A 21019-nucleotide genomic window follows, 5' to 3' on the forward strand; every position below is an offset into this window, starting at 1 on the left:
GGACCAAAGGGTCTGTTTCCATGCTGTACATCTCTATGACTCTGAATGAATAAGAAAAGACTTCCATCTAACAAAGCTATCATACTGCCAAAAATGACATTGTTCTGGATCTGGAACACAATTTATTTCAACTCAGTACTGCTCTAGAGGCTTAAAATGCGTGTTACAAATGTTCCCTGATTGTTGACATCAGTTTAGTAGTACTTAATAGCTTGATTTGCCTACATGACTTCAAAAGGGAATAAATGAGGTTGGTAGTTACATTTGAGACAGTGTTTTGAGATTATTCATTCCATTATATGTATACCAGAGTTAAATCTAGAGATATTATCCTAATATCACAGATAATCACTTTTACGTTTTAATTAATTCTATGGTAATTTTTAAAAGCTATTTCAAAGGAACGACAGCTACAGGATTACTGGACTACAAATGCTGAACAGGAATAGTTGAGATTAAATGATTTGCTTTTTAATGAAGGCACAGAACATTTTTTTTCTTAAATTCAGTTTAATGATGTGTGCACATAAAGTAATTGCTACTGATAAAAACTGACAGGTTAAATATTTTGTACAAGGCAGTTCAGAGAAATAATTAGATTAATATTACAAGTGACACTCAAGGAAGTAAGTGACACCTCATGTTATAATGCACATACACTATGCTAGGATTTTACTGGCCAAAGCCAATCTGCTGTAGTTGTAAGCACAGAGTTTAGAATAAGGTGCTCATTCAAGCTGCACAAAGATTTGAAGTCATCCAGAATTAGGAAGCTCAAAACCACACTGCAATTGCATTCAACAAGACTAGAAAGGTACTGAAATCTTTTTAGTGAAATAATATGCAATGAAGTACATTTTTATGCATTTCATTTTGTATATAAAGCAAAGTAATAAATATTAGATTTGGTGGGATCTTGCATTTAGTCTTTTTGATGCTATTTGCCTTAACGCATGCTTCAATCACAATACGCAATGGGCTGTCAGACACTGCGGCTTTGATCAGTTTCTTCTGCATCTCTTGCAAGTCTTTGTTCTATACAAATTGCTATCAAGAGGCTACTGATTAGCTAGTGACTACTAGTTACTAGCTACTACAGTAAGACTTGAGATTTAAACAGATTTTCAGGTCAGACCAAAAACTTATTCACATGACTCAAGTTTCTAAAAATTACAAACGAAATAAAGTTTTTATGCATGCACAATATCTTGGCCTGACCAAAAAATCTCAATACTTATATACTGTACAAATGCCTCTGTGCACTCATTTATCATGTCATTTTCTCCATCGCCAACTACAAGACTGAACCTCAAAAGTCAAGCTGAAAAGAGCATTTGTTTTTAAAGATTTAACTGCTGTTATATCAAAAATAAATTACAATTTATTTGCAAGCTGCAGAATATTTGCTAAGATGGTTGAGAACCCAATAGCCGTTCAATGGCTGCATTGACATCTCCACCTGTTGCTATTAGAGCTTGAAGATTGGCTTCACGATTCAGAAATCCCATTGCACTGAGTTGATCAAGTTGCTGCTGAAACTGCACCTCAGGATTCGGAGTGAAACTCTGCTCAGCATTGACATGCAAAAAGTAAGAAATAAAAAAATTGTCACTAGATATTCCCTATTCATAATAAACAGAAGAGTATTGCACAGATCTGCAGGTACCTATCTTCAGAAGTAAGCACTGACAATGAGTGTTGACAGATTATATAATGGAAGTACACAGTAAATCAATATAAACTGGTCTTCAGCCAACAAATGACTCCACTCATGTATAAACACAGATTTTTCAACCAGCAATCATGGAACTGGAGCTCAGTGGTAACACTGCAGGTTCAAGTCCCATCCAGAAACCGCAGATTTCTCTAGCTTAGAGTATGATCAAAACAAAAATAATGCAGAACAGAACAGTTAAACCAACACAGTATTTGTTCAAAGGCATGTATTTCCCCCTTCATGATGCCCTTCAAATAAGCATTTCACTAACTGCTTTCAACACACAAGCAGGCAGCTTATAGCAAAAGGGAAAAAAAAATCAAAGATAATGGAAATCAAATGAAAATAGAAAATACTGGAAAGCATTTTGTGGGGAGAGAAACAGTTAATATTTTGGACTGGTAAACATTCATCAGAAGCAAATGTTTAAGACCTGTAGAATCTTTCCAGTATTTTCTGCTTTCAGTTTAGCCTAGAAAAGTAATATGTCGCTTGAGAAGACCAAGAAATTATGTAAAAAAATTTGGCTTGAGAAAAACAATAATAGGAAGTAATATAATGGTAAGAAAGTTATGGAGCCTCTTGCTTCAGCCAACTATCCAAATAACTAAAATAAACAAGGAATTAAAGATGCCAGAAATGTGAAACAAAAACACTGCTGGAGAAATCCAGTAGGTCTAGCAGCATCTTTGGAGAGAAAACAGAGTTAATGCTCAGTACAACTCTGTTCTGAAGAAGAATCACTGGACTCAGTTAATTTTTTTTCTCTCTCCAGAGATGCTGCCAGAACTGCTGAGTTCCTTCAACAATTTCTGTTTTTGCTTTCCAAACAATTGGTTTGTCATAAATCATTAGACAAGGTTGCAATCAGCAGAAAGAAAACCAAACTTGACAATTGTATGGATGTCATGTTTTCACTTGGTTTGACAAAAGCAAAATCATTACTGCCTGAAAGATGTGGTATGAACAAGCCTAGAAAAGTCACTGACACATGGCCTCATTACATCCATTTACAGTAAATTTTGAAATGGGGCTAATTGTTGAAAATTAATGTTTTGTCATTCATAACTTAAACGAATCAAATATATGATAGTACCTTTAGTTATATAGATCTGTTTATTGGGCAAAGGGTTTAACTGTTACAGTGTAGTATTGAGGTAGGGCTTGAGTGCTGGGGGTGTTATCTTTCAAAGATGTTAAAACAAGGGCCAATCTGCCTACAGGGTGGACATTCAAAATAGTGCTAGGGCAGCTACAGGAAGTTCTCACCCCCAACCAACATCAAAAGAACGGATTATCTGGCCATCATATTGCAAGTTTATCACAGGATTTTACAGCACATTTTATCCATCTGCTTCAGCCCTTCAACAGCATTATCCCATTAGTTTTCCATCGTTTCCCTCATTGTCCTGCGAGCATTTTTATTATTCCCTTTGTAAAAAGTTATCATACACCACTATCAGACATTGCATTCCAGATCATTTTAACTATTTAAAAAAAAACTCATTTTCACCACCACTGTATTTGTCACTTTAAATGTGACTCCTGGTTACTAATCCTTCTCCTATTGGAAAAACTATTCCTTATTTATTTGATCAAACCTTTTTGAATATTTCTATTACGCAACTTTCTGTTTGAAGGACAATCATCTGAGATTGTCTAGTTTCTCAACCTAATTGGAGCTCCCCTCTCATTAGTACCATTACAATAATTCTATCCTGCACACTTTCAAACCTGCCCTTCTTCCAGAGATGTAACTACTCAAAACTACATAATACTCCAAATGAGGCCTACCCAGATGATTTCTAAAGGTTTGATTTATTTTATTTTAAAGAATTTGCTTATGGGATGTTTGCACTTCTGCCCAGGGCAGCTTTACTGACTATCCCTAATTGCCCTGAGCGAGGTAATGGTGAGCTAATTCTTGAAGTATTATTATTCTATAAAAATTGTCAATGTTGTCATATAATTTGCAAACTTTAATTATGTCCCATATATTTGAAACATAGTAATAAGGGAATATCAAACAGGCAGCAAACCTAATACTAGCGATTTACAGCATACTTCGCTCTGGTCTGAAAAATCATTCATCACCAGTCGACTTTCTTTCCCATGACAATTTCTTATCCATATTCTTCTTTAAGCCCATGGATTTCAGTTTTGCCAGTAAGTCTATTACGTACTGCTTTAACAAACAACGTATACACCAACTGCCTTATTCTTGTCAATCCTTTCCTTACTTTAATCACTGAACTCAAATTAATTCAGTGAAAATTGGTTTGTCTTTTAAGCAACCTGTACTGATTGCCATTGATTATATCATGCTTTTCCTAAATGGCAATTAAATTTCTCCCTATAATCATCTTTAGATTCAATTGCCTGTGTTTAGTCAATTATAGGTAGTTCTTTTAGAATACTATGGTTGCGTTCTTGTGCAACCCCACATTATGGAAAAATTGTGCTTTAGAAACAGAGCTTAAAGTGTTGGCGATGTAATCACATTACAACTGACACACGTTTCAAAAGTTTGTGCTTTAGAAATAGTGTGCCCAATTCAAATCGCATTACAACAAATTCACATTAACTAAACACACATTACAGCAGGACAACCTGTATCCCTTCCTACTTTTTACTGACCAGGGCATAACATTTTTATTCCTTCAACCCTCAGAAACCAGATGCATATCTAAGTGGTGGGAGATTGTGACTAGAGCCTCAACAATTTCCGTGTTCCTACCTAAAGTGTCTTTTCCAATTTTATAATCTTTTGATTGCCTCTTTAGTCTAATCCTAGTCAGTTTCTCTAATATCTTTCCTTTAACTGTAACATTCGCAGGATTCTCTTCTCCAGTGAGCACAGACAAAAGTGTGCCATACGGTGTGACTGAGTAAATGGTTTTATTCTTAAAATTGCCCATTTGATCTCAATTAAACAACTGCAGGGAAATCCCAAATGTATCATCAGGCATTTCCCATTTACAATTTAGGATTGCAATCTGAAAACCTGGCATCCTTCCAAAATCATAGGACATACTGAAAATTATGACATAAAAAATGGTTTATGAACACTGAGTTTCAATTCCATACCCCAAGGACAACTACTCCCTCCCCCTTAAGAGAAACTGGAAACTCATTATGTTCTATCATAGTTCTTGATCAATTGTATTTTTATTTAATTTTCTACTACCTGAGAGTTTGCCCCAGCTAATGCTTGCAACATTTGCTGCACAAAATGCTGTTGTCCATCAGTTCCCATTGTGCCACCTGCTCCACCAGCATTCTCATTTGTGCCAGGTGCAATTGTGCCAATTCCTCCAACGCCACTGCCATACCTTTGTGGGAGAAAAGTTAAACAGAATACTTCAATCAAAGCTTCCATCAGGGAATAAATGAGATATTAACAACATTAACTACAATATTTAAATGAAAAGCTTCCAAAAGCTGCACCACAAGCACCATGCTTGAAATTAAGTCAGCTTGAGGCTAACGTTTGTAATAAACACAAAGAATATTCCAGCGAAATAATATAGATGGGATTTGCTCTGATGATTTTGTGTCATTCAAGTTGAAGCAGCACTGATTACAGATCAAGGAAAGTTTAACAACAGCAATTTGAACATAACAATTTTTAAATAAAAGCTTGTACAGAGCAAAACTGTCTTGTTAGAAAGGAGGTTTCAGGATTTTGATCCAGCTATAGTGGAGGACCAATGATATCATTAAAAATCAAGATGTTGTATAGGGAGTGAATGCCAAAGGTTGTAGATACGATGTCAAAGAGCAGGTTTTGTCCTGGATGGCATTGGGCTTGTGTTGCTGAAGGAACATTTAGAATCATAGAATTTAGAGATGTACAGCATGGAAATAGACCCTTCAGTCCAACTTGTACATGTCAATCAGATATTCCAACACAATCTAGTCTCACCTGCCAGCACGTGGCCCATATCACCCCCAAACCCTTCCTGTTCATATACCCATCCAAAAGCCTTTTAAATGTTGCAATTGTACTAGCCTTCACCACTTCCACTGGCAGCTCATTCCATACACGTACCACCCTCTGCGTGAAAACTTTGCCCCTTAGGTCCCTTTTATATCTTGCCCCTCTCACCCTAAACCTATGCCCTCTAGTTCTGGACTCCCCCACACCAGGGAAAAGGCTTTGCCTATTTATCCTATCCATGCCCCTCATGATTTTATAAACCTCTATAGGTCACCCCTCGGCCTCCGATGCTCCAGGGAAAACAGCCCTAGCCTATTCAACCTCTCCCTTGTGCTCAAATCCTCCAACCCTGGCAACATCCTTGTAAATCTTTTCTGAACCCTTTCAAGTTTCATAACATCTTTCCGATAGGAAGGAAACCAGAACTGCATGCAATATTCCAAAAGTGGCCTAACCAATGTCCTGTACAGCCGCAACATGACCTCCCAACTCCTATATTCAATACTCTGACCAATAAGGAAAAGCATACCAAATTCCTTCTTCACTACCTATCTACCTGCAACTCCATTTTCAAGGAGCTATGAACCTGCAGTCCAAGGTCTTTGTTTAGCAACACTCCCTACGACCTTACCATTAAGTGTATAAGTCCTGCTAAGATTTGCTTTCCCAAATGCGGCATCTCGCATTTATCTGAATTAAACTCCATCTGCCAGTTGTCAGCCCATTGGCCCAACTGATCAAGATCCTGTTGTAATCGGAGGCAACCTTCTTTGCTGTCCACTACACCTCCAATTTTGGTGTCATAATTTATCTAGACAAATGGAAAATATTCTATCATTTAACTGGTTTGTGTCTTGCAGATGGTGGACAAGCTTTGGAGAGTCTTGAGGCAAGTTGCTCATTGCAGAATGTCTACCGTTCAACTTGTCTTGTTACTAGATATTTATCTGGCTAGTCCAATTCAGTTTCTGGTCAATGGTAACCCTCAAGGTGTTGAAGGTGGGGGATTCAGTAATGATAATGGAATTGAACATCAAGGTGCAATGATGAGATTCTCTTTTGTTGGAGATTGCTATTGTCTTGTACTTAAGTGGCAAGTGACACCAAAGCCACACATCAACCCAAGCTTGGCTGTTGTCTCTGCCAGGCTGGCTATAAACACAAACTGCTTCAGTGTCAGGCACTGCAATCATCAGCCACAAGCCTGTATCTGACGTTTTTGATGGAAGAAAGGTCATCGTTTAGGGTGGTTGGGCATAGGGCACCATTGGAAGTAATGCCTGCATTAAGTAGAGGCCAATTAGACAGGATCTAAGTCTAGAACTGTGATAATGTAAATTCTCAGAAACTAGGAGACTAGATTACAAGCCAAACCTGGATTGTCTGTGTTTCTTACAATAGTTAGATTTAATCCATATTAATTTCCCAATATCAAGTACACTTGGATACATTAAAGAAGGCTAACTTTCCAGTAGGAATGGAGACACAAAGAAAAATGGAAGAGAAGAATATGTTGATGGGGTTAGATAGAGGAGAATGGGAGAACATTGAGATGGACCATAAATGCAAGTATAGACCTACAGAGGCATATGGCCTCATTATATTTACAAATGAATGTATTATTTAGGCCTAACATTTTTTGTGTATTCATGGAGCAGCAAATAACTTGCCCCATAACAAAGCTCTTACCCTGGCAGAAGTCCTGGAGCCTCAGTCGACAATGTCTGCAGGCCTTGCTGAATCTGTAGCAAAGCCTGCATGGCTCTTGGATTTGACATAGCAGACAATGTTTCAGGGTTCTGCATCTGAAATTACAAGAACATGGTAGTTTGCTTAAGGCTGAAAAGTTTGAGTTTCAAACACTTTCTGCATCATGAGCTTTAAGCGACTCCAGCACACACTGCAGCATAGGAACAATTCACCGAATGACTGAGTCACATTTGGAATAAGTTGCATTACAGAATTAGCAGCTGCACATCTGCATGCCATCAACTCAACAGTTGCACATTCTATCAATGTTTAAGTCAAACCAACCTCCCAGAGTGGAATAAGAAGATGCAAGTTACCACAGATCACTGAATATTGCACCAATGCAGCGGTAAACTTAGGAGGGAAAGGGCATAGGAGATTGAGAACAAATCTGAATTGCACTGAGAAACATTCAATAAATGGATCTTGGATTTTAGACAGTACCACAATGTTTTGAGAAGTATTAAGAAGTTGATTTAAAAAGTATAGCTGTCACAACCACCTGAAGGAGCAGCACTCCGAAAGCTAATGCTTCCAGATAAACCTGTTGGACTATAACCTGGTGTTGAGATTTTTAACTTTGTCCATGGCAGTCCAACACTAGCACGTCAAAATCATAATTTAATCGAAGCACTCTCGCAAAGATTAAGCCATTTTATGCATTAATTGCCAATCTTGGATGTGGATGATCTGTAACAGATCATTTTATTCTAGAGCACTCATACAATTTATGTGTAAGTCAACAGCAGCATATATTTACAGGTGGAAATAGTTTAATACCTTCCACTTGCTCTCAATTACTAGTAAATTCTGCTTGAGGAAATTAATTAAGCCAGAAACAGACCGATTTACCTGCTGGAGAAAGTTAGGGATCTGTTGCCTCATTTGGTCTTGTAGCTGAGGGTTGCCTGCAAACAATGGATTGTTCAGCATGATCTGCAATATACAAGAAGTACCTCAGCTCATTCATTTTTTAAAAATCTTATTTTCTGATATTACTGTTACATTGGAACCTTGTTAACAAATTTGATCAATTTATTAACTTCATAGAACATGCAATAAGGACATAATGCAGTGGTTCATGCTAAATATGAATCTAGAAAAAAAATCACTTCAACTTTGATTACACTTTTATAACTGTAATGGAAATATTTTATAATTAAAAGAACACATTTCCATTGTTCAACTTTGGAAATGATACTAGCATCTACAAATCAAGTTCTCAGACATATTAAGTTATTCAATGATTGATATGAGACAATGTTACGAAGTATCTGTTCCCTCCCAACAAGTACCACACAGTCAAACATTAGTTTGCATCTAAACAAAGTGAAGCAATTCCACAAAGTTAGGACAGAAATAAGTACTGTTAAAAGATCCACAACTGGGAAAGAGATGAGAAAAAAGTGGAAATGTTTCGGAATAGAATTCAAGAACTTAGACCGATGGTAGGAGATGATGGCAGTGATAACAACAGCTCAGGTTGTAAGTTTGCTCACTGAGCTGCCAGGTTTGTTTTCAGATGTTTCGTCACCATGCTAGGTAACATCAGTGAGCCTCCAGTGAAGTGCTGGTGTTCTGTTCCACTTTCTATGTATCTTGGTCTGTTGTGGTGGGTGATACCATTTCCAGTTCTCTTTCTCAGACTGGTAAATGATGTCCAAACTAATGTCTTTATTGATGGAGTTCTGGTTTGAATGCCAGACCTCTAGGAGCAGCAGAACAAAAATACTTATACAGCGTATTCAAGAAGAACGGGTACACAATAAACACAGTCCGCTGATTCTTAATCAACAAATCCAAACAAATAGACAATACCCCAGAAACTCTAGCCACAATACCATACAAGCACAGAGATGACTGCTAGACTACTCCGATCCCACAGCATCAGGGTAGCCCACAAACCTACTAAGACACAGAAACAGCTACTGATGAACCTAAAGGACCCACAATACCAACCACCAGCAAAATGAATGTTATTTACAAACTACCATATAAAAACTGTAACAAACACTACAGACAGATAGGCAGAAAATTAGCCACCAGGATACACAAACACTAACTAGTCACCAAAAGACATGACCCACTATTACCAGTATCCTACGTACAGACAAAGATGACACCAGTTCAACTGGGAAAACATATCCATTTTAGGACAGGCTAAACAGAGAAATGCGCAGGAATTCCTAGAGGCCTGGCATTCCAACTGGAACTCCATCAATAAACACATTGATTTGGACCCCATTTATCAACCTCAAAAAAAAAACAGAAATGCTATCACCCATCTTAAAGAGACCAAGACACAAATAGGAAGTGGGACAGAACACCAGCGCTTCACCGGAGGCTCACTAATGTTACCTAGCATAGTGATTAAATGTTTGAAAACAAACTTGCCAGTTCAGTGAGCAAACTTATAACCTGAACCTCAATCTGAGCTACAAATCTTCTCAAAAATCACAGATAACAACAATGGACAGAGGCCCACATAAACACTTTGGGATTTACAGGTTCAAATCCCACCACAGAAGCTAGTGAAGTGTTAATTTAAGTAATTAAATCTGGAATTGAAACCTAATCATCAATAATGATGCCAAAAGAGCTAGTACTGATTGGTTGTTTAAAAACTCACCTCATTCACTATTGTTTCTTACAGAAGGGAATCTGCCACCATTATCTGGTTTGGTCTACATGGGACTTTAGATCCATTGTAGTCAAGTCTTAACTTCAAAAACTTATAGGACATGTACATCACTGGCTAAGCCAGTTTTAACGGGCATCCATCCCCAACTCCCATTGAAAAAAGATGGCTGAGAGTTCACTTCTTCAACCATTGCAGTCCATATGATGCAAGCGCATACCCAGTATTTTTTTTAAAATAGATATTTTTATTAGAAATTTAACATTTTTACAAGTTTACAAAAATAAACAAAACTCTCAAGTACAAACATTGATATACAATTAAATCTTAAATATATAATAACCAAAATTTAACAAAAGAAAAATACCGAGAAAAATAAACAAAACTCAACTAACTACTAATCTAACCTACAACTAACCAGTGTGTATATTTAAGTCTCTTACATTATTCAAATAAGAGAAAGATAAAAAAAATACAAACAGCGGATAACATAGAAATTGGGTAGTGAGATACATGCTCGGAATGTGTTAACATCAAATGTAACAAAACCCGTATTCGTGCGCGATTCCTCTCACAAGGGGCCCCGGACCAGCCAGGTTCGTAATCTCAATTAAATAAAAGCCCTGGTTAGGATAGCCGAAATATCTGTATTTATATAATTCAAGAAGGGCTGCCATATTTTATGAAATAATTTGGTCTTTCGGTGCACCACATTTGTAAGGAAGTCAAGGGGAATACATTCCATAATTAATCTGTGCCAATTTGAAAGTCCAGGGGGGCCCCTCAGCCACCCAGTTCACCAAAATATTTTTCCTTGCACAGAAAGAGAATAGAAAATACTCTCTTCCCATGTATGTCCAGGGAGGATAAGTTCGAAAAGCCCAAAAGGAGAGATAAGGGGTCCACTTTAATTTCCGTTCCTAAAATTTCCGTCAGGGCACTTGCTATTTTAGTCCAGTATCTACGGATCTTATGACCGGTCCATAGACAATGTACAAGAGTGCCCACCTTTATTTTACATTTGGGACACATTGGAGCTGCTCCTGCCTTAAATTTTGGCAATCGATCTGGTGCTATATGGGCCCTATGAAGTATCTTCAGCTGGATCGCCTGAGTTCTGTTGCAGATGGTGATTCTTCTGGCGTTTTCCCAAATGTCATTCCACGTTTCTATAGAGATTTCTAGTCCCAATTCCTGATCCTATGTTTTAAGCAGATTGTCCATATCTCCCGATACTTCGTCATGTAGTAAGTGATAAATAGTACTGACGGAGGATACCCCCATTGGTCGTAGTACTCCACATTCTCTATCTGATTTATAAAGACTATCTAATAACGTAGTCTTCTTCTGTATATAGTCTCGAATTTGGAAGTATCGATAGAGGTCTCCATTAGGTAATCCGAATTTCTGACGCAGCTGTTCAAAAGACATCAGGACACCATCTATAAATAGGTCATGAGATGACCTACCCCTGGATCTCCAGAGTTTAAAAGTGACGCCTGTAAACCCCGGTTGGAATCCCCATGCTCCCACTATCGGTGCATAGGGGGATGTTTTATGTGAGTTGCCCTCATTTTGCCGCATCATATTCCGAGCTTTAATTGTGTTTAGTATTATAGGGTTTTTACAGTGATCCGTAATGATTTTCCTCTTGTCTGAAAATAAAAGGTTTTAATAAGTGGGCATTTTACTTGAGAAGCCTCGATGTCCAGCCAGATTGACTGTGGATCAAACAAGACCCAATCAGCTATGTAACTTAATAGGGAACTTAACTGATATTTCCTAAAATCTGGGAAGTCCAATCCTCCCCTTGCCTGTGGAAGCTGTAGCTTCTTCAGCTTAATGAGGGGCTGTCTATGATTCCAGATAAAGGAACCCAACCAGTCATATAATTTATGTTGTGCCAGCCTCAGCAGCATCACCGGAAGCATTCTCATAGGATATAGGAGACGGGGCAGGACATTCATTTTAATTAGTGCTATTCTACCCAACCAGGAAATTGGAAGGTCTCCCCCTCGCTGGAGGTCCTGCCTTATCCTTTCCAGTAAATGCACAAAGTTAGCCTTATACAACTGACCAAATACTGGGGTAATAAAAATACCTAAATATAAGAAGCCCTCCAGGGACCAACGAAAGGGAAAATGGGATCAGTCCACTAAGTGGGGTATCATAGCAAGGCCACCCATTGGCATAGCCTCCGATTTTGAGAAATATACGCAGTATTCTTAGGGAGGGAGTTCCAGGATAGTGATCCAGAGACATTAAAGAAACATTGATATAGTTCAAGTCAGGCTGTTGGTTGCTTGAAGAACTTGAAGATAGTAGCACTCCCATGCATCTGTAACCCTGGTTCTTCTAAATGGTAGAGGGTGCAAGTTTCATAGGTCTTGTTACAAGAACCTTGGAAAGGTCTCACAATGCATCCTATAGATGGTATGCACTGCTACCACTGTTTTCCAGATGAAAAAAATGAGTATTGAAAGTGTTGGATGAGTTGCTAATTAAATGGCTACTTTGTTTTGGATGGTATCCATTTCTGGAATAGATTTCTGGCCATTAATTGCAAAATGTCTGCTCTGCCATTCAATGAGATCCTGGCTGGTCTAGTAATCCAAATTACAAATTTTTACCCTTTCCCCACTACCCTTGATTCGCTTACTGGTTAAAAATCTGTCCAACTCAACCTGAAAATGCTTCATGACCCTGACTCAGCAATCCTCTATAGTAAAGAACTGCATAGATTCATCGCATGTCTGCCTTAAATGGGAACTTGTCCTGGTCTCTCCCACAAGAGAGAATACTTTTTCATATCTACACTGGCAAGTCCCCAGTGAAAGCTATTTATGTTTCAATAAGATTGTATCTCATTGTTCTAAACTTCAATGAGTACACACCCAACCCACTCAGCTTCTTCTCCAAGAGGGTTCCTGTATACCTGACATCAACCCAGTGATTTTCTCTGTACTGTCTCCAATGTCTTCCTTTCCTCAAAAAGAATTCCAGCTGTGGGCGGACTAGCACCCTGTACAGTTTTAGTAAGGCCTCTGAAGTAGTAAAAGCCAAAATTCCATTTGCCTTCCACATTTTCTGGTGAACTAGCACGCTAACTTTTCACATATGCAAGAGGACTCCCAAATTCTTCAGTTCAATAACTTTGTAGTCCTTCCCTATTTAAATAACATTCAGACCCTCTATTCTTCCTGCCAAAGTGCAAAGCCGCATATTTTCCCACATTATATTCCATCTGTCAAGTTTTTTGCCAGTTTGCTTAATTTGCCTTTATCCCTCTACAGACTCTAATCCTGCATTTTCATCTATTTTTATGCCATTCACAAACGTGATTATAGCACATTGACTTGACAGGTCAATAATAATCAACAGTTGCTAAGCATTGATCCCTGTGGCATCCTCTATTAGTTAGCCAACCCTCTATGCTAATATGCTACCTCCAACACTACAGGCTCTTAAGTAGCCATAAGAATTAACTGCCTTCTGAAATTCCGTATACATTTTGTTCACTGCTTCCCCTTACCTATCCTGTTTGTACCCTCCTCAAAGAGATCCATTAAATTTGTTAGGCATGATTCCCCCTTCATGAAGCCAGACTGATTCAGATTGATCATATTGTGAACTTCAAAATGATTCTATCCTTTACTCCAACATTTTTCCAATAAGATGTTAAGTTAACAGGCATTTAGCTACCTGTTTTTTTTGTTTTTCTCCCTTTATAAATAAAATTAAGTTATAAAATTACATTGCCAAATTTCCAATTCTTGGGAACTATTGTTTAAAACAATAAAAACTCTAGTGCATCCACTACCTTTGCAGTGACTTCTTTTTATATCCTAAGTTGCGCTCATCAAATCTAGGAGACTGATGGGTCTTTAGCTCCATTTGTTTCTCCAGTACTTTCTCCTCTATTGTTAATCATGGTGTTTATTTGCTCTTCTCCTTTTGTCCCTTGATTACTTAGTAATTGCGAAATGCTATTACCATCTTCTACTGAAGTACTTATTCAACCCCTTTGCCATTTCTTAGTTCCCCATTGTTATTTCTCCAGCCTCACTCTTTAAAGGGCCTGTGTCAACATTGGCCATTCTCTTCCTTTTAAATAGTCTTTTGCTGTCCATCTTGATATCATTTGCAAGTTTGCTGTCAAAGTTTACCTTCTCTCTCTATTATTAGTTTGGATGGTCTTTTGTTGGTTTAAAAAACACTTTCCCAATCCGCTGGCTTACCAACAATCATTGCCACATTGAATACATTTTCTTTTGATTTTAAGCTATAACTATGCTTAGCTTATCCTCTTCTCACTGGGACATATATGTTTTGCTGCAATCCATTAACTATTTTCTGAATTACCTACCATTGCTGCTCAACTAGTCCTTCCTTCCAGTCCTCCAACTAGCTGTGTCCAAAACAACTTCAAAGATGAAGCAGCATTTTACTTGCACTTTTTTAAATCTAGTCTATCTTATTCACTGCTCACAAATATGGTCTCCATTACATTGTTGAGACAAAACAGAAACTGGGTGACTGCAAAACATTACCTCACTGCAGAGTGCCTCCACTCTATTTGTTGTAGGATTGTTTGCCCTTCTCTATTGAATATAGCTTTTGTGATTTAGCATGCAAGCAGTCCTGTGTAGTTTCTTCACAAGGTTGATACCTTCGTTTTAGACAGATCTGGCACTCCTCCTGTACCCTTCACTGAACCAGGGTTCATACTCTGGCTTGATGGTAATTGTAATGGCAGTATGGGGAATATGCTGTGGCTGATCACTTACAGTATCTCCTGAATAAATCTATTCATTTCTATTCAGCCCAAAGTAGGACTAAAGACCTAAAATTAACTTTAAGGGTAATTCAGGATGGGCCTTCCCATCAGCACCCATATCCCATGACATAACTTACAAAATGATGGATTAAAAGGAACATAGATATCAGAGGGGTGTGTGGCTAAAGGAGAATAGAGGAGGAGGAGGTTTGGAAAAGAATGAGAATTTTAAAACAGAGGCATTGTCTGATTAGCTGACACCACAGACTAACATGCAAGTGGGAACATGATTTGGAGTACCACTGACCAGAGTTTCAGCAGGTGAACTATGACAGATGTGAAGTGGAAACAGATGCTCTAAGTGATGGCATGGATTATGTAGTAGAAGCTCATTCTGAGGTGAAATATAACCCCCAAGGTTGTGAATATTTGGTTCAGCCTGGAGTTGCCATGGAGAGTAAAGTCATTCAGAGACTACAGGTTCGTGACAAGGACTAAAACAGTTTTACTTTTCCCAGTGTTTAGTTGAAGGAAAATTTCTGCTTACCCCAATTTGGATGTCAGACCATCAATTGACAATTTAAAGACAGAGGAATGGTTTAGAGACTGGATGGTGAGGAAGAGATGGATTTGTAGTAACTGGCACTGGGCCTTCTGTCACTGTGATCAGACAAATACAAGGGGCCAAGGATTTATCTTTGGGAAACATCAGAAGTATAGCCATGTGAGTGTAAAAAGATAAGCTATTACAGTTGATTCCCTGACTGTGACTAGATAGATATGTATGGAACTCAAAGGCAATCCTGAAGGAAGAGAATGCAGTCAACCTATCAAAGGCTGCAGATGCCCTGCACACAATGCCCTTTTACTAAGGCAGGTGAGATGGAGGAAATTTCAAATAGGGGTCTGATCTAATGGGATATCCAGTAACACCCTTCAGAAATTGTGTACACAGTGTTGGATCAGACCAAGATCAAGTTCAGCTGTAATCGAAGTCCACAATCAAGTAACCATGGAGATTTCTAGATGGACACATTAAAGTTGGACATTTTTTTGATTGAAACAATATGGAAACATGATGATTAAAGGGGAAAAAATTGAGAGAAAAAAAAACACTTATTGATGTGGATTGTGCTGCAAGCAAGAGTGATTATAAAGTCACAAGCTGAACATGTCAAAATCATAGCAGTTGAAATCACAGGTATCAAGGCTACATATCATAAATCTGCAATACAATTCAATGCTTATGTTCGTTAGTTTGAACACCAAAGTCTTAAGTGACCAATTAGTTACCAACATTGAAAATGTAACTGGTTAACCTTGAACTCAAATGCAATGTAACTTCAAGTTTCACACAGTAACAATTTACTAACCAAGAGATGAAAATGTGGTTTGAAATCCCAATCGAAAACATCACCACTTAAGATGGCACTGCACAAGTGTTACATTGTTACCCGTGCTTTTGTTTGTATTAGGCATTAAACTGAAGCTTGTCTGTTTTAGGTTAATATTAAAAAGCCTGTTCTATTAAAAGTAGAATAGGGAGCTTTCCAAATTTTTAGCATCAAGACTCTCCCTCAACTATCACTGAAAAATAGTAATTTGTCCATCTTAATGCAGTTTATAGAATATTGTTGTAGCAGAATGGTGATCACATTTATCTGGTAAATGCTGCACTTTAAGTAAGACAGATTATTTCAAAATACACATGTTATTGTCTGGTACAGTTAATTTATAGAGAATACAATGAGATATCTGGATCTGTACCTGTGCTGCAAGGTCAGGATTCTGACTCAAGGATTGCATTATACTCCTCATGTAAGGCGCTGAGAGCATGTTCTGCATGAGTTGTGGGTTTTCTGTGATTTGCTGCAATAAGCTCTGCATACCTGGTGTGTTGAACATACCAGATCCTGCTGTGGAAAAGATCATTTAATAAGTTTAGGACTTCACAATGTAGGTAGGCAATGGATGTTCCAGTAGGTTGCCCCTGGAACTGAGCTCCTACTCCCAGGATTAGCACACCAGTGGTGCAGGTATGGGAGAGGTAGAGAGGGAGGGAATAAAAAAAATAGGAAAACAACATGTGTGTAAGAGGTACAGCTGGAAAGGGAAAGAGAAAAGGAAACAGAATAAGAAATATACTTATCAGGAGATGCCTGCCATTAAGAAATACCAAATTATCACTTGGCACTGCTGCATACATAATCACTGCGCCACAGCAGAGGAGAGTTCTCAAGAAGGATGATGCAATGTCTTTTTAAAAAGATTTGTTATATTAAGAACTTCTTTGTAGTGCACTGCAAGCCTTTGGAACCTTTTCTATTCAGACATCAAAATATTAAATTATTTTTTAAAAATTGAGTTGTCGCTCATTAATACAGTTTCCTTTGTAAGCCAAATTTAACAAAAAACAAATGCAATTCTAGCATGTACTGGCTTGTATTCAATTTAATAAACTCATTAATGAATTTATCATTTTTTGCAATTTACGGTGTTAAAAATGTAAAGAAGCAGAGCCAAATGAATGCTTACACTCTCATGAGCTCACAAAGGATCTTTACCTCCCAATCCAGCTCCTAGACTTGCCGCTGTAGATTGACTGGTAGTTCCACTTGTGGTTGTACTTGTAGGGGTCTGTGCACTTGACAGGGGAGCCCAGGGATTAGGCAAAGGGTCTCGATTCTCTGTGCGTAATGGCTGATTACCTCCATCAGGATTACTTACTAAGGATGCAAAGGGATTGCCCCCAAACTAGAGTAAAAATTAAACACAATTTAGTCCTCACAAAGATCATATTCCAACTTACTGACATCAAAAACATAGCTCAAGCTTCATTTAAATGTTGCCAACATCCTGTACCATCCCATTCAAGATTTGAAACTTAAAAAGCCCAAGAATCAATTTTCAAACTGGTGGCAACAGCAGCCATGAATGTACTTTTGGAAGCTAATTTAACCACCAACAAAAAAAAACTGCTTTTGTTTTAGGACAAAACATCACAACTTCAATACTGGGTGACCAAATTTTTGTTTTAAAGTTTCAAATTTCATGTACACACAAGATATGATTTGCTGACTAAAATGGTCTTTTTCAAACATAAATTTTTAGCAAATCATTTTGGCAAAATATCATTTGGAAAATTGCTTATTCCTTGATTTAACTCAAAACTTTTGATAATTTAGCCACTTGTTTGCAAAACAGCTTTATGGATTTTGGTTTTACAACAGGCTCTTATAGTTGGTAGGTTTGAGCAACAGGATATATTTAGTAAATAAATTATGGTATTCATGTATTGAGTATGGAGTAGATTACTACAATTGAAATAATTTATTCCCTTCAGTTGATCGAGATATGATGAGTCTCTACTAGTTCAACATCAACTAGATGTGGTTTCTTCCCCGAACACAAATTTGGCGAATTCATTGTTTAATGTATCCATTGAGTCCATAAGTATGACTCCGAACTTCTTGGTCACTAGCTATTTCAGACCTCAACTTTGCAGATTTCCAGTCAAGTTCAAGGAGTGCCATATCATCTTTTAAAAGATGCATTTTACAATCTTCCAGCTTTAACATGAGTTAACAATTTCACATCACAATGAGAGTTTCAGTTTTTTTTCTGACAACTCTTCCAGACTCATCTCTAGTTTCTTTAGATTTCATATTGCCTTTTTGTCTTCCACCATCATTCATGTCACCTTATCATTGCCATCCTCCATTCTAACACAACTATTACAACTTGTCTTGCCTTTTTTTCCTGCCTGCGCGCTAAAAGAACTGGTACATCACTCCACAATTGCTGCCTGACCTGTATATTCACAGCATTTTTGGCTTTATTTCAGGTTTACGGCAACTGTAGAATTGCTTGAGAGTTAACATTTCATATATACAATTAGCTTTTTGCATTTACATAGAAATGTAATCTTCGAATCATAACACACAACGTAGCCATTTAGCCCATTAAATCTATGGCATATTGACAAATGGAACATATACTGCAAAGACCAGGGTCAGATATTGTACAGCTCGATGCAGAATAACGATATCCATGTGCCTCAGCCCAAACTTAAGAAGGATGCACCTAGTTCTGGAGTGAATTAATTTTCTACATGAATCTTCTTCAATGTGCAGTAATCTCTTGCAGCTTATTTGGGGAGCTCTGGTACAGTGGTAACTTTACTTGACGAGTAATCCAGAACCCAAACTGATGCACTGGATAGCCGGGTTTGAATCCCACCGGAAGCTGAATCCAATAAAAGCCCAATGACAATCCCATAACCATTGTTGATTGTGCAAAAACCCATCTGATCCACAAATGACCTTTAGGGAAAGCAATCTGCTGTCATTTCTTGACTTAGTCCACACGTGACTCCAGACCAACAGCACTGTGGCACTTAACTGCCCTATGAAGTGGTCTAGGCAGTCAATCAGTTCAAAGAGAGCCAGGATGAGCAAAGGATGATCTTGCCAATGACACCAACATCCCACACAAGAACTTTCTTTAAAAATCATTTCCTTCAGTCTTTAAATAAAGCAGCACTCAATTAACAAAAAAGGTATATATTATTTTTAAAAACCCGAATACTTTGTTTCAGGAATGAGGGAAAAGAGGATGTCAGTGAGGAGAAACAATTTACAATTCAGGCAAAAGGCAATTTTGTTTTTGTGAACAAATAGTATTGACTCATCCATTATTCAAGTGATGTGCACAGAACAGACAGGAACCAAAAACTCTGAAAAAGAGAAAATTTCTTTGAAGCGTCATTAGGAATACTAAAACTTATAGTGTCATCCAACTTGGATTTAAAAAGACCAAGCATTAACCTTTTTAAAGATTGTTGGAAACTAATCAGAATTGCCTACTTAATCTCAATTCGAATTTATCCAAGTCTGCAACTGAATATTTAATTTTTTTTTAAAAATCAGATAAAAACACCAGGTTATAGTCCAGCAGGTTTATTTGGAAGTACAAGCTTTTGGAGCGCTGCTCCTTTGTCAAGTACCTCATACTTCCAAATAAACCTGTTGGAATTACTCGTCAAGTAAAATTACCACTGTACCAGAGCTCCCCAAATAAGCTGCAAGAGATTACTGCACATTGAAGAAGATTCATGTAGAAAATTAATTCACTCCAGAACCTATAACCTGGTGTTGAGAGATTTTTAACTTTGCCCATCCGAGTCCAACACCAGCAACTCCACATCAAAATAAATCAGTACAGAAGACAAATCATTGACGCTTCAGCATTTGTTGATCACAGAAAAAGGGGGGCCAATTTTTTTTTTAAAATTTAAAAGAAAATTATAAAAATTAAACAAATGCATAACCAAAATAGAAACCATAGGAATCAATGTCCTTAAAATGTAAAGAAATTATCAACATGCAACTTAGGACCATGTACAATCAGGACCATGTACCAGTCTGAAAATTACATTCAAATCCTTTAATCCATATTGTAACACAAGTATGACAAAAATTTGATTAGTGTGCAGTTAAGCATTTATGTGTACCACCTGTCTTTATAAAAGAAAAATTAGGGCACAAATGCAGTATTTCTGCCCAATTAGGATGTGGAACTGGAACAAAAATTTAAAAAAATATTTTTTCCTGGTGAAGGAATGACAATAGTTGCTCACTTGCCTGTTCTTGGGCAGCATTTAACATTGGTTCCTGGATGTCAGTGTACATTCGCCTTAAAGCATTGTAACCACCTGGGATACTTTCTAGGTTGCTAAGTGCTCGGTCTTGGTTTCGCATCATTTCCTGCATCATAGCTGGATTTCGAGCAAGTTCCAAAGTCTAGTTGTAAAAACAACGATAGTTAAACTAACTAGGCGGACAATAGTGCACAAGTGTTCAAAAAGACAAAACAAAATATGGCCAAAACAGTAACTCAATACACAGAATTTAGACTTACTGAATCAATACACTTGCATCAATACACTTGCTGCAATGAAAACATTTTTAAAAGACCATCTATTGCAAATCTCTATTAAATACAGTCCCCATGGCATTTGAGGAGAAAGTGAGGACTGCAGATGCTGCAGATTAGAGCTGAAAATGTGTTGCTGGAAAAGCGCAGCAGGTCAGGCAGCATCCAAGGAACAGGAGAATCGACGTTTCGGGCATAAGCCCTTCTTCAGGGATGATCCCATTCATCCCTGAAGAAGGGCTTATGCCCGAAACGTCGATTCAC

The 21019-nt window shown here is 37.8% G+C and overlaps 1 protein-coding gene across 2 annotated transcripts in view; it reads right to left on the minus strand.

Annotated features, from left to right (window-relative positions):
• Positions 1–488: 488 nt before the first annotated feature.
• Positions 489–21019, minus strand: part of LOC140486434 (ubiquilin-1-like) — a 54715-nt gene continuing 34184 nt past the window's right edge. For both annotated transcript variants that reach the window (XM_072585563.1, XM_072585574.1), the window contains 7 exons: positions 20464–20622; positions 17386–17575; positions 16589–16737; positions 8259–8342; positions 7347–7462; positions 4905–5049; positions 489–1565 (listed from right to left, as the gene is read on the minus strand). In XM_072585563.1, coding sequence (XP_072441664.1) covers positions 1407–1565; positions 4905–5049; positions 7347–7462; positions 8259–8342; positions 16589–16737; positions 17386–17575; positions 20464–20622 — 1002 coding nt within the window. In that variant the 3' untranslated portion in view covers positions 489–1406. The remainder of the gene's footprint in view (positions 1566–4904; positions 5050–7346; positions 7463–8258; positions 8343–16588; positions 16738–17385; positions 17576–20463; positions 20623–21019) is intronic.

Source organism: Chiloscyllium punctatum, chromosome 2 (genome assembly GCF_047496795.1).
Source record: "Chiloscyllium punctatum isolate Juve2018m chromosome 2, sChiPun1.3, whole genome shotgun sequence".
NCBI lineage: Eukaryota > Metazoa > Chordata > Chondrichthyes > Orectolobiformes > Hemiscylliidae > Chiloscyllium > Chiloscyllium punctatum.